General features: G+C 46.0%; 1 protein-coding gene across 6 annotated transcripts in view; it reads left to right on the plus strand.

Moving 5' to 3' along the window:
* MGAT5 (alpha-1,6-mannosylglycoprotein 6-beta-N-acetylglucosaminyltransferase) overlaps window positions 1-12228 on the plus strand; it is a 330354-nt gene that overhangs the window by 115615 nt on the left and 202511 nt on the right. For 4 of the 6 annotated variants that reach the window (XM_044769036.2, XM_070507573.1, XM_070507574.1 and 1 more), the window contains one exon: window positions 2000-2382. In XM_044769036.2, coding sequence (XP_044624971.1) covers window positions 2142-2382 — 241 coding nt within the window. In that variant the 5' untranslated portion in view covers window positions 2000-2141. The remainder of the gene's footprint in view (window positions 1-1999; window positions 2383-12228) is intronic. The other 2 variants (XM_044769037.2, XM_070507572.1) reach the window with 1 other exon arrangement.

Below are 12228 nucleotides of genomic sequence, written 5' to 3' on the forward strand. Positions count from 1 at the left end.
ACGGGAGGGCCAGCCAGGTGGAGGACCAGTTCGAGTAAAGAAAGGGAGACCCTGAAGAAGGATATTCAGGGTTATGGTGAGAGCAGACCTACCGATCTGGAGGGGCCACATGGATCAGAGGAACTTATGTGATAAAGCAGTGCGAGACGGAGTTTGAGCCCCATTGTATTGGTAGAACGGTGGCATGGCATAGTGACAGCAACCGTCCGCCTGGGTCAGGGCTCTCAAACGTGAGTGGACATCAGAATCACCTGGAAGGCTTATTGAAGCACAGCTTGCTGCCCCCTGCCCCCCAAAAGGTGCTGACTCAGTAGGGCAGGGCTTGAGAATTTGCATTTCTCTCTGCTGCTGCTGAGTAGGGACCACACTCTGAGAACCATTGGTCTAGAATTCAGGGGTTGGTAACTTTTTCTGTTAATGGCAGGATAGTAAAGGTTTTAGGCTTTTGTCCTAGGGTCCCTGTCACATATTCTTTGTTGCTTTTCACGACCCTTTAAGCATGTACAAACCATTCTTGGTCAGACACGAACAGGCTGGTGGGGCTGGAGGGATGACAAAGGGACGTGGTCTAGTGATTCCTGGGCTGTGCCTAGATTATCCCTCCTCTGCTGCATAGCTGGCTGACCTTTGCCAAGTTTATCTCTCTCTGCCTTTATTTCATCTATAAAACAGAGATGATATAAATAGTTCTTACCATATAGGACTCTCAGAAGAATTCAATGAACTGAGGCAGAAAAAACCATTTATCACAAGGCCTGAGGCATAGCTAGAATTTATTTGTCATTTACTATTAGTAGTAGCAGTGGTCCTGCCAACTCCTGATGACTCTGTTGATAGGTGAGGGAAAGACAGGCAGACCAAATCTGCTGCATTGCAGACTGTGAAAGATCCCAATATCATTTCCTCTTAGGCTGCTTATGAAGAGGAATCCTTTGACCTGAAACATATCTGCACTGTGAATACATCCTGGGTTAGTCCCCCATAGATCACTGCTCCACCTTTCCCTTGGCACACTTAGAAAATGGTGCCATTTGTAAGCTGGCTGGGTCTTGGGCCCAGGACTCTGGCTGTAGGGATGGATATCTGGGCCCCCCAGTGACTCATGTGCAACCTATGCTTTGGCCCCATTTGCTGGGAAGCCTTCATTTAGGACCTTGGCCCAGCCTGTGCTGGTATCAGATAGGATCTGGCCACATTATATTGAAACCATGCCTTTTGACTTCTCATTTTGCCCTGTGGTGTAAGTGCAAGTGAGAACTGCAGAAAAGCAGGTTATCGCGTGCTCCACATTTCCTGTGCTGAAGTGTGGAAGTGAGTAGTGAGGTGGAGCTTTTACCCGTGGTAGCTAGAACGGAAAGACCACTGGGTCCCTCTGGCAAAGCCTCTCTGTGATAGTGCCCAGGGTGAGGCCATCTGGTGGCTCCAAGAGACTCAGCTTGTCTCTGGACACTGCTAATGAAAGCTGGCCACGCTTAAGTAATATGGGGGCTCTCTCCCCTTCCTCATCTGATTACCCCTGAGGGGGCCTCCACTTTTCTTGCTCATCTCTCCAGCTGCGAGCTCTAATCCTTGCCAGAGCACGTAATAATGACTTTGTAATCTCAAGTTACAGATGCACAAAAGTGCCCAGTGGCAATATGGCTCCACCCTCCGCTTAGGTTTTTGCTGACATCCAGTGTGAAATGTTGTTCCATCTCCCCCCCACCTTGCAAAACAAACTTCCTGTTTTGGGCTTGATCCAGACTGGAGCTGCCCTGCTGCACCTGTTAACACACTCGGACACGCATTTCCCCCTCTGTATTTATACAGCTTCTTGTCACTGGGCCAGATTTCCCCTCTCAGCTTACAGATCCTGAAACATAACATAAGATACTTGAACCAGCAAGTTAAGAAAAAAGTAAGCTCACATTTTAGAGCTATTCGAGTGAAAACATGACTTGTGGTTTATTTCACTGTGTTTTACTATGACCCCTCTGCTAACTGTCCTCCTCCTTCACAGCAGAATGGAAGTGAGCAAAGGAAGTCGACTCACGCAGGAGCCGGAGTGAAACCCACGAACCCACAAACCCAGCCTACACCATGAACTCGTGTCTCCCTTCTCTGCTGTAAGAGCCAAGGGCGGGTGAAGTTGCTGGAGAGCAATGGCTCTCTTCCCTCTGTGGAAGTTGTCTTCTCAGAAGCTGGGCTTTTTCCTCGTGACTTTTGGCTTTATTTGGGGTATGATGCTCCTGCATTTTACCATCCAGCAGCGAACTCAGCCTGAAAGCAGCTCCATGCTGCGCGAGCAGATCCTGGACCTCAGCAAGAGGTACATCAAGGCGCTAGCTGAAGAAAACAGGAATGTGGTGGATGGACCGTACGCTGGTGTCATGACAGCTTACGGTAAGCACTGTGCTGCTGGGACCTCTCGTTTGAGTGTGGCTGTACCTCAAAAGGATACCACAGGCTCTCTTGGTCTTGTCACCACTGACTTCATGGCAGTGAATTGCACGCAGAGGGACACTTGTAGACCGTTAAAGGAATGCCTTTGGGAGATGCTGAGCTCTGGTACACACTGACACTTAGCCCTAGGAGCAATGGGGCAGAACAGTTAGCATGCTATTGGTTGTATTTGCAGCTAGCTCCTCCTCCTCCAACACATTTCTGGATTGCATGATCTCATCTGGGAGTATGATCAGGGAATGTAGAAAAATATTCTCATTATCTTTCCCTGACAAAACTTAATTAGGACTGGTGGGGTGAGGTAAGGAGGGTGGGGAGGAATGTTCTGTGCATGCCAAGAAACTGTATGCCTCCCTCCGGCCAGCATGCAGGACAGGCAGGACGTTGGGGCTTATGTGCTGGCTAATAGCTTTCACCTTTGACTTCTTCAGGGTTTGCTGCTCTTGTTTCTTGCCCTTGTCTCGTAATTACCCTCACTTTGAAAGAAGTCTTTATGTACTTGTTACTTTTTTTTGTCAGGTGCCTGAAATCCTTTTTGAAATGAGGTTGAGGAAAAAAAACATACATATGGAATATTACTTATTTTCTTTTGGCAAAAGTTATGCTTAATATAGAAAAAATTGGAAGCGGTAGACAAGCAAAAAAAGGGAAGAAAAAAGAAAACCATATAAATCTACTACTCTAGGAAATAACCACAATTAACATTTAAGTGTATATCTTATATATACACACAAAAATGTATATACAGATACGTATATACATATATATACACACAAAATACTTACAAATATATATATACACACAAATACAAAACAAAAATTGCAAATGAAACCTGGATCATATTGTTTCGGAGAATTCACATCCCAGTTCTCTTGTGGTCACTGAGTGTCGCAGTGGACTTGATCTGTAGAAGATGACCTGCACTTACCCTTCAGTGACAAGTCTAGTCATTGAGTGGAGACTTCAGTGGCCTCAAGGTTTGGGACCTTGAGGTATAATATAAATGAGATATAAGAATGGGGTTGGGTGAGGTGGAGGAAGGTTGGTGTTCCGCTTTGCGACCCAATCGAGGAACGTTCCCTGATGTATGTGGAGTTCAAATAATAATTCTTGAAAATGTGCAGCAGCAGATTGAAGCTTGAGTTCAAACACAGGAAATCCTACTCAATTTTACATATATTTATATGTATTTTCTGAAGGGATTCAGGAAACTTGGAAACTTTTTAATTTTATGTATTTTTTTGGTAAGGAGAAAATGGTTGCTTTTAACATACAATGTGGAAATTCTTTTTCAGTGCCTACTATTTGGTCACACTGTCTGCTTTTAACCTATTCAAGCTTTGGCAGTGTCTGTAGACACTGGCTTTTTTAATATGTCTAAATAAAATGCCACCTTTTTTAATCTGATGGATTGAAAAATGAGACTCTACTTTGAGAGCTCATGTTGAAAAACAACTAAGTAGTTTTTCAGAGGGTGCATTTTTAAATTACTCATTGACTTTGATCTTCTGTAACATTTCCTGAATATTACAAGTAAACCACCAGAAAAAATAAATAAAGCAAATGGTCACCATTGCTGTTACCAATGTGTAACAAGTAAAACAGTTGCTGTTTTCAAGTTTCTGGTTCAATGCATTCCATGTTACACATTTGGGGGGAAAGTCCAGTAGGAATTTCCTCCTTTGGTTTATCGAACCTTTTCCCTGGGAAGAAACAAGCTACGTGAATGGTAAATTTCCAGACTTTCAATTTCTCTAGCTTTGACTGTTAAATTTCTTTCTTTTGTACTGCTAAACATCTCATAGGGTAGGCTTTCTCCAAACTCTGAAGGACAATGATCTGGTCTTAGCTTTTCAGCCTTTTCAGCGTTATGTTTTTTAGAAAGCTACCAAAAACCCCAAAGTAGTCTGTTAGAATTTTAACCACCTTATATGCTTATAATCATAGGACTTTGGAGCGCAGAGAAACTACAGAAATGATTTGTCCCAACTTCCTCCTTTTATAGATGAACTCTGACAAAGTAATTCTTTTTCTTAAAAACAACAAAGAAACAACCACACAGGCCCCATCAGCAAGTCTAACTCACACTGCTATTTTTCTCTTTCATCTAATCGACTTAACATGTCAATCAAAGTGGTCTTTGGAGCCGAGTTTCTGGAATTTAATTGGACTGTGAATATATGCTTGAGGCATTGGGATCATCATGTGGTGAACTCCCACGAAGACAGGGCATCTCACTTGATGCTGTTGATATTTTGGACTAGATAATTTGTTGTTGTGGGGGTCTGTTCTTGCATTTTAGGAGGTTTAGCAGTATCTCCAGTGTCTGTACCCACTGAGTACCAGCAGCACCCCCCTCGTAGTGACAATCAAAAATGTCTCCAGACACGGGAGGCAAAATTGCCCCCCTCCCCACCATGGAAAACCACCAAGAGTAGAAACAGCAAACACTATCTAACAGCATCTTCTTATGGAAATTCTCAAGCAGATAACTAGGTTGTGTTATTTAAAATTTGATAGCCTAGCCTTCTCCCTGCTTCTTAGTTCTGGGCAACAACAGTTGGAACTGAGCAAGATGGTATAGTCCAGAGGCAGTCCTGGAAAGCTGGAGAGCTATTCTGACGATGTATGCTTCCCCCGGAGTCTGTCAGTACCAGTTGTGGACATGTCAGCAGGCGGGCAGCTCTAGCAGTCACTGTCAGATACAGATGCAGAGACCGCAGGATATTCACTGGTTTAGCTGGGCTGGCAGAGCGGGGATGAAGATGTGTGAGCCATTGGTTTGCAGTTTTGTTCTCTGCCACAGATGCAGCTCGTGTACAGAGCATTGCCTAGATGTCTGCTCTGAAGGAGTAAAGAGCTGATCCTACATGGCTGGGATCTATGTCTGATTTGAATGAATCCAGCTGACAGAAAAAATCCCGTCTCCCATCCCCATATTGGGATAATCAGAGGCTCTTGCTTTATGCTTTAATATGTGTCCTCGGTAGCTGTGGCAGATGTTGGAAGAATCCTGCTAGCTGATTTCAGGTTATTACTGATTTATTAGAATCCCTGACATGAGATCCTAGATCAGCAGGGTTCAGCAAATTATGACCTCTGGGTCAAATTCCAGCCTCTGCCTGTTTGTGTAAATAAAGCTTTATTGAAACACAACCACTCCCATTTGTTTATAACAGCTGTAATAACAGAGAAACATGATAATACCAGTATTTATTTCCCATAACATCTAAAACATACTGACTCCATCCTTCAGTATTCACCATAGTTCGTTCTAAAACACTCATTTGATCATGTTCCTTCTTGACTCAGCAATTTCCCAGGACTCCCATGGGCTAAGGCGTGGTCAGCAAACTATGGCCTTGGGCCAGATCCTCTTGTTTTTGTCTGTGAAGTGTCTTAGAACCCAGTGTACCCCTTTGTGTGTTGTCTGTGGCTGCTTTTGGGCTACAATGGTAGAGCTGAGTTGTTGCCACAGAGACTGCACAGCCTAAAATGTTTACCGTCTGGTCTTTTGCCAAAAATATTTGTCAGTCCCTGATCTAGATAGTTCCTGGGTCAGTCTTTCTACTTACAGGCTGTTTTTTGATGTCCCAAGACTCTTTCACCTTTGCATTTGAATTCACTGAAGACATTATCTCCAAATGCATCTTCTGAGGGGCAGACTGAGAGTTTAGTGGTTAGGAGCATGGGCATTGGAGCCAGCCACCTTGGCTTTGCCACATCCTGGCTGTGTGGCCTGGGTCCTAGAGGCACAAACTACTTTTAGAGTGGCTGTCACTCCCTGTCTCACCAGGTGGATGTGAAGCTGAGTGAGGTGCTGCCTATCAGGTGCCCGACATATGGTTGCTGTCCTGTGTTCATTTGACTAGTCCTCAAACAACAGTAGAACTTTCAAACAGTACCTCCCCGGTTCCCCTCCTTGTTTTGGTGATTTGAAAAGAGACTTCTGAACTTCTTTTGGGGTTTGGTAATTCAAAAGCGGTGCCTGGAAGATGTCCCGGGCAGCCTGTATGGAACAGTTGGAGCATTCATTCTCGGGGTGTGGAGGGCACTTCTGTGTGCTTCTCTGTCACTCTGGAGAGGAGCGTGTGGAGCAGAGCCCTCTGCAGTTCAGCCTCAACCGCATCTATCTCCCAGGCCCACGTGGCAGGGCCATGCCTGTCAGTGACTTCGCGGGAATTGCGTCATGAATGGTGTCACTCACCCCAGTCAGTGCTGTTCTTGTTTCTGAGGTGAATTGATCTTTGTCTCTCATGGCCTGACCCAAATTCTGATCCCTGGTGATCACCTCTTATCCAACATGACAGGCCTGGTCCACTTGCGTTCTCTAAGTAACAGGAATGGAACCTTGTGGTCCATCTGTACCTTATTAACCCTGACACGTCTCACCTTCTTGCTTCTCTGGGCACTAGCTCTGCCTGGACCAGTCATCAGCTCAGGCTGGAGCAGCTGTGGGTCCTCAGCTTCTCTGCCAACCTGTCTCCCAATATCCTGTTTGCATGCTTCCCTGTTCCCACTTGATCTCCAGGTCTGTATGCCTGCTCTGCCTTAGCCTTGGGTCTCCTGGTTCCCTGAACTTTTCGGGCCTAGACTGTCTTCTTGATTGGCTCTTGTCCTTCAAGCCTGGCACTTTGGAAAATGTCTGTGCCATTGGCTGGTGTATTCCACTGTTTTGTGTGTACAGGCTTTGTGCGTCCAGCAGGAAAAAGATGGACAAGGCCCCTGCTCTCATGGAGGCTAAAAAGGAGGGGAGAAGTAATAAACAGGAGAATGTCAGATAGTAATAAATTACAGGAAGAAAAGTGACACATGAGATGATTTTAAAAAGTACTTGAGGAGCTACTTTGGGTGAGAAGGTCAAAGAAAACCTCTCTCCGGAGGTGTCTTTTAGCCCAAACGATACCAAGGAGCCAAGAGGAGAGGGGGGTTGGGAAGAGGAAGGTTGAGGCAGAGCATGCCAGGCAGAAGGCAGGGTGTGTGCTAGGCCCTAAGACCTACACGTATACTCCCAGGGCAGAACAGAGGCTGCTGCAGCTGGAATAAAGTGAGCAAGGAGCAGTATGGAAGGTGTTGACATCTGAGAAGTGAGCAGAGGGCAGTGCGTAGGGTGGCCCTGTGGGGTGTTGGTGTTGGTGTGATAGGGAGAGAGAGGGAGGTGATCGGCGACTCTTGTGAGTGAGCCTGGCCTGCCCTCCTGGTGCTGGCCTTGGCCCCACCCTGTTACCCACTGTCACCTCCATAGGGGAGAAGGGAGATAAGGAAGAAGTTCTTCCTGTTTCCTTAAGGAGATGGGGTGTACATATAGGGAGAGGGGAGAACCAGGGTAGGGCTTTTGGTTGCTGGTCAGGGGGCAGTGGTGGCCGCCTTGGGCTTCAGGTGGCCCTCGTTGGCCTGGGGATGCCCATTTCTAAGACATCAATACCATTTCGGGTTCTGCTTAAAAGCCAGTGGGAGGCCCCCAGCGTGTCGCCGGCATGACTGCCTGAGTTGGCTCTGAAAAGGTGACAGCTGTCCTTGTTGCAGACCTAGGTAATGTTCTGAGGGTCAGGCAAGAGCTTTTACATGTGTTTCATTCCACCTCGCCTATGTAAAAGAAACTAAAAAATTTAAGTTGGATTCCATCAGAGATACAAGCCGGTAAAGGTTTTTAAAAAAGATTTAATTTTTTCTTTTTCCCTCTGTTCTACAAATATGATCTAGGGACTGCTTTTTGGAGGGCTGTGGTGATGTGGAAAACCACATCACTGAAGCAGAAATTCCCTGCCTTTGAGGGGAGTGTGCTGGAGTGAAACTGGTAGGGGAGAGAAGAGCCGGGCTGTGTGGTGTGTCTGAGGAGGCCTTGGTTCATCTACGGTGACGTGGCTGGTGTGATTAAAGAGAGGGCTTTCTGCTTTAAGAAGCTTGGAACCTACAAGCGGGCCTCTTTGGGGCTTGGGGCTTTTCCAGCGATGCTGTGGTCGAGGTCCAGCCCGCTGAGCGTCCCCATCCGAGCCAAGCCGGGTTCACAAGCTTTCTCAGCCCAGTGTGGAAGTCTGAGGAGAGGACCTGGGAGCGTTTAGACACAAGGATAGGAGAACATGGGTCTCTAGGAGGAACTGGAAGCTTGTTCTTCAACTCGTTTTCTTTCACACCAGCCACACCGCTGCTTCCGGTCGTGGCTTGAGGAGGGAATGGGTGTGTGAAGGGACCTGGCTCTCAGGCTCAGAACGTCCTGGCCCCTGTTCCTCACCTTGCTTGGTGGCCCTGGCTCCTCCCTCCTCCCAGCTGTGTCGTGATGCTCTTTTTCTGTCAGAGCCTCTTGGGCAGGCCTCCTGCCACTGTGGCCACCCTGACTCACTGTTCACCTTCTCATGTCTGCCCTGGCACCACAGCTGTCTTCTACGACCAACTGTTGGGTGATGCCCAGGCATTGCCCCATCTCTGGTCTCTGCGTTTGCTCTTCCCTCCACCAGCCTGCCTTCCCTTCGGAGAGCTCGATCCCTCCTCGCCTTCCCTTCTCTCTTTCAGAAGTAGGGCCCAACCGTGCTTCATTCTCATGCTTCATAACACATAGACCACCCAACATTACATAGTTGTTGTGTTTGTTATCATCTCTCTCCCCCACCTACAGTGTCAGCCCGCAAAGAGCTGGGCTTTTGTCTGTCTTGTCCTGTACCCCAGAGCTTAGCGTCTGCCTGACAACCGAGTAGGAGCTGTGGGTGAACAGCAGCAGTCCGCACGCCCCTGACTCTGCCTGTGTGGTATAGTTATAGCTGGGGCTAATTTGAAAATCACAGCAATGTTTTGAGTGAGACAGGAAGCGAGAAGAGATTCCCTGTGGACTCTGTGTCCAGGAGCCTCCAAATAGCTATTATGCATGATTCTGACATGGGAACTGTTGTTTATTCTGGAAGGCAGTTAGAGAGTGTTTTTATATGTGGCTTGTGGAGGGGCTCTTTACTAGATGGATGACCTTGGGTGAGTCACTGATGTTTTTTGGGGTTTTTTTAGATAGCCATTTTTTTGTTGTTGTTGAGAAAGATTCACCCTGAGCTAACATCTGTTGCCAATGTTCCTCTCTCTTTTCTTTTTTCCCCTCACCAAAGTCCCAGTACATAGTTATATATTCTAGTTGTAGGTCCTTCTAGTTCTTCTCTGTGAGCTGCCACCACAGCATGGCTACTGACAGATGAGTGGTGTGGTTCTGCGCCCGGGAGCTGAACCTGGGCCACCAATGTGCAGCACACTGGACTTTAATGACTAGGCCATCAGGGCTGGCTCAAGTTACTGATATTTTAAAATCCTGCTTCCTCTTTTGTAAAATAGAGGATATAATCTCACTTCCCTCATAGTTTTTGTGTAAGGATTACATGTGACAAAGCTTATTAAAGCACTTAGGTTAGTGAAGTGCATTCATTACTGTGAGTCATTGCTAACCCTGCATGTCACTGCCTCTGTTACCACCCAACCAGCACTGTCCATGTGGACCTGATGTTGTTTATTTGTTTGCATGCAGGGCTTAGAAACCTCCTTATGTAGCCGTCCTTAGCATTTACGGGGGATGAGGCCCGACCAGACATGAGAGGAAATAAGCTCTGCTCAGAGGAAGCAGTCTTGTCACCTGCTCCTAAACAAGGATGGGCAAGGCTTGTCCACCAGAATCACCTGGGACTGCTTTGACAACACTGACTCTGGGCCCCACGCCAGTCAGGGTTGAGAACTGCTACTCTGACTCTAAAGAGAGGCTGTTTGGCTCTTCCCTGGGTCCCTTCCTAAGGTGTGTTAGCTCAACAGAGTGACTTTGGCATTTTCGAAACAGGAGATGTGATTGTCATTGCCCTGTTCTCTTGTTCAACAGAGAAGGCTTTCCCTTGTGGGCTGTGAGATAAGCTGGGTGTGGCCGACCTCCCTTGGTCTCTATAGAAGGCACTGTTGGGGGCTCTAGTTGAGCTATGGGTGGTAAGCTAGAAGGAGAAGTGTGCTCTGGCTGCCCTTTCCTGACGGGGAGGTTTTGGGCCCTGGAGTCAGGTGGGGAACTTTGGGCAACAGTGGGCTTGACCTCTCAGAGTCCGAGTCCTTTTCTCTTCTATACAAAGGGCTCACGTTCTTGACTCCTATTGCATACAGCTGGCTAGGTTGGGACACTTAAGAGAACAGCTCAAGGACTCCATTCTGTGTATTTATGGATTCCATGAAGCACTGATATCATCAATGGGCCTAGATATGATCTTTTTTTCAGATTCTGCTGCCTGGAAAGTTCCTTGAAATACTAGTGACACCCCGTGCAGCGCCTCAGAAATAACATTCATTTCTAGGTACAAGTTAGAGTCAAAACTTCGATCCATACACCTAACCCAGGGGAGGGCGTCTGTCAGTGGTCCTGGGCATCTGAGCTGCTCTTTGACGTTGTGATGACCCTTCAACACTCTTTTGTGTCCTGATTTGGCTGCATGTGACAACTGTGGGGTGAAGGGCACATTTGTGAGTTTAAGTGCAGGTGAGTTATCCACTGCGTGGCTTTAAAAATTCAGATGGAGTAAGGCAGTGAAGGTCAGTGTCTGAGATGTTTCTGGGCGAGGTCTTCTTGCGTGGCATCAGGGTTCTTGTGGCCAGCATCTGTGAAGTCTGACGGTAGAATACGCTGTACTGTGTGTGTTTTAAAATAGCATTTAATGCCTTTGTGACTGTGAGAGTAATGTGAATGTTTACGTAACACTGAGAGCATGTGGCATATGAGGCTATCAGAATCCTTGGACTCTCTGGGCACTTTACCTGCGTAGGCATGTTTTCTCTGCCAATAGGAAAGAAAAGAAGTTCATTTTCAACTTAAGTAGCTATTTGAGTCACTGTTTCAGGGAGGGTTCAACACAAGATAAAAGATAGTGTCAAGAAAACACATAAGGACAAAGATGATGCTAAGCCCATCCTTGTAGCCTTACAAATAAAAAGCATAAAAAATAAAATACTCTTTATCCCCAAACCCAGATAAGAAGAATAAAAGAAGAAAACAAAATACTCCTTACCCCCAAACTCTGGTAAAGTTTGAGTTCTCACCAGTCCGTTTTTTAAATGCAGATAGAAATGTGTGTGTGTATATGCTCATTTTAAAAAACTGGAATAATTTACATACAGCTTTTTAAACTCATCTTTGTTATGTTTTCTCATGCCGTTAGATGTTTTTAATGGCTTTACTTTTTCATCCATCCATTCAATAAATATTTATTGAGCACTTGACATTAATAACTATTGGTGATAAGCCGAGAAGACAAGACAGATCTGCTCTCTTCCCTCCTGGAGTTTCCAATCTAGAGATTTCTTCCATCTGAAGAATGGATGGACAGAATGTAATTTAATCTTTTTGTTGGGTATTTGGGTAGTGCCCAGTTCTTATCTGTAATAAATAACACTGTTCTCTTGTGTAACTAACACTGCTTTGAATGTCCTTGTACATAATGAATGGAGTGTATTTTGGTCATGACTATAACTGTATTATCTTTCTGTGGAAAGGTCACTTTAAAATTAATTTAAAAGTGTATAGCTGATGAAACTTGACATTCCTGGCAGGCAGTCAATGGGAATGAGAGGTTGGGGTTAATTCTTTTTTCATTATCACCTTCCTTTCTCATTAACAGCCTGTCTTTGCTGGTTTCTCTGGAGAGGTGGGTGAAGCGGCTCTGTGGTTCTGTTCACGCTCTGCCTCTGGGCAGCCGTGGTAGAGAGCAAGCACAGATGTAAATTATTTTTGGCAGTTCAGGTGTAACTTCTTGCTCATTGCATAGTTGGTTCTGTGCCAGCGAATTGAGG

The sequence above is a fragment of the Equus asinus genome, chromosome 4 (genome assembly GCF_041296235.1).
Source record: "Equus asinus isolate D_3611 breed Donkey chromosome 4, EquAss-T2T_v2, whole genome shotgun sequence".
Taxonomy (NCBI): domain Eukaryota; kingdom Metazoa; phylum Chordata; class Mammalia; order Perissodactyla; family Equidae; genus Equus; species Equus asinus.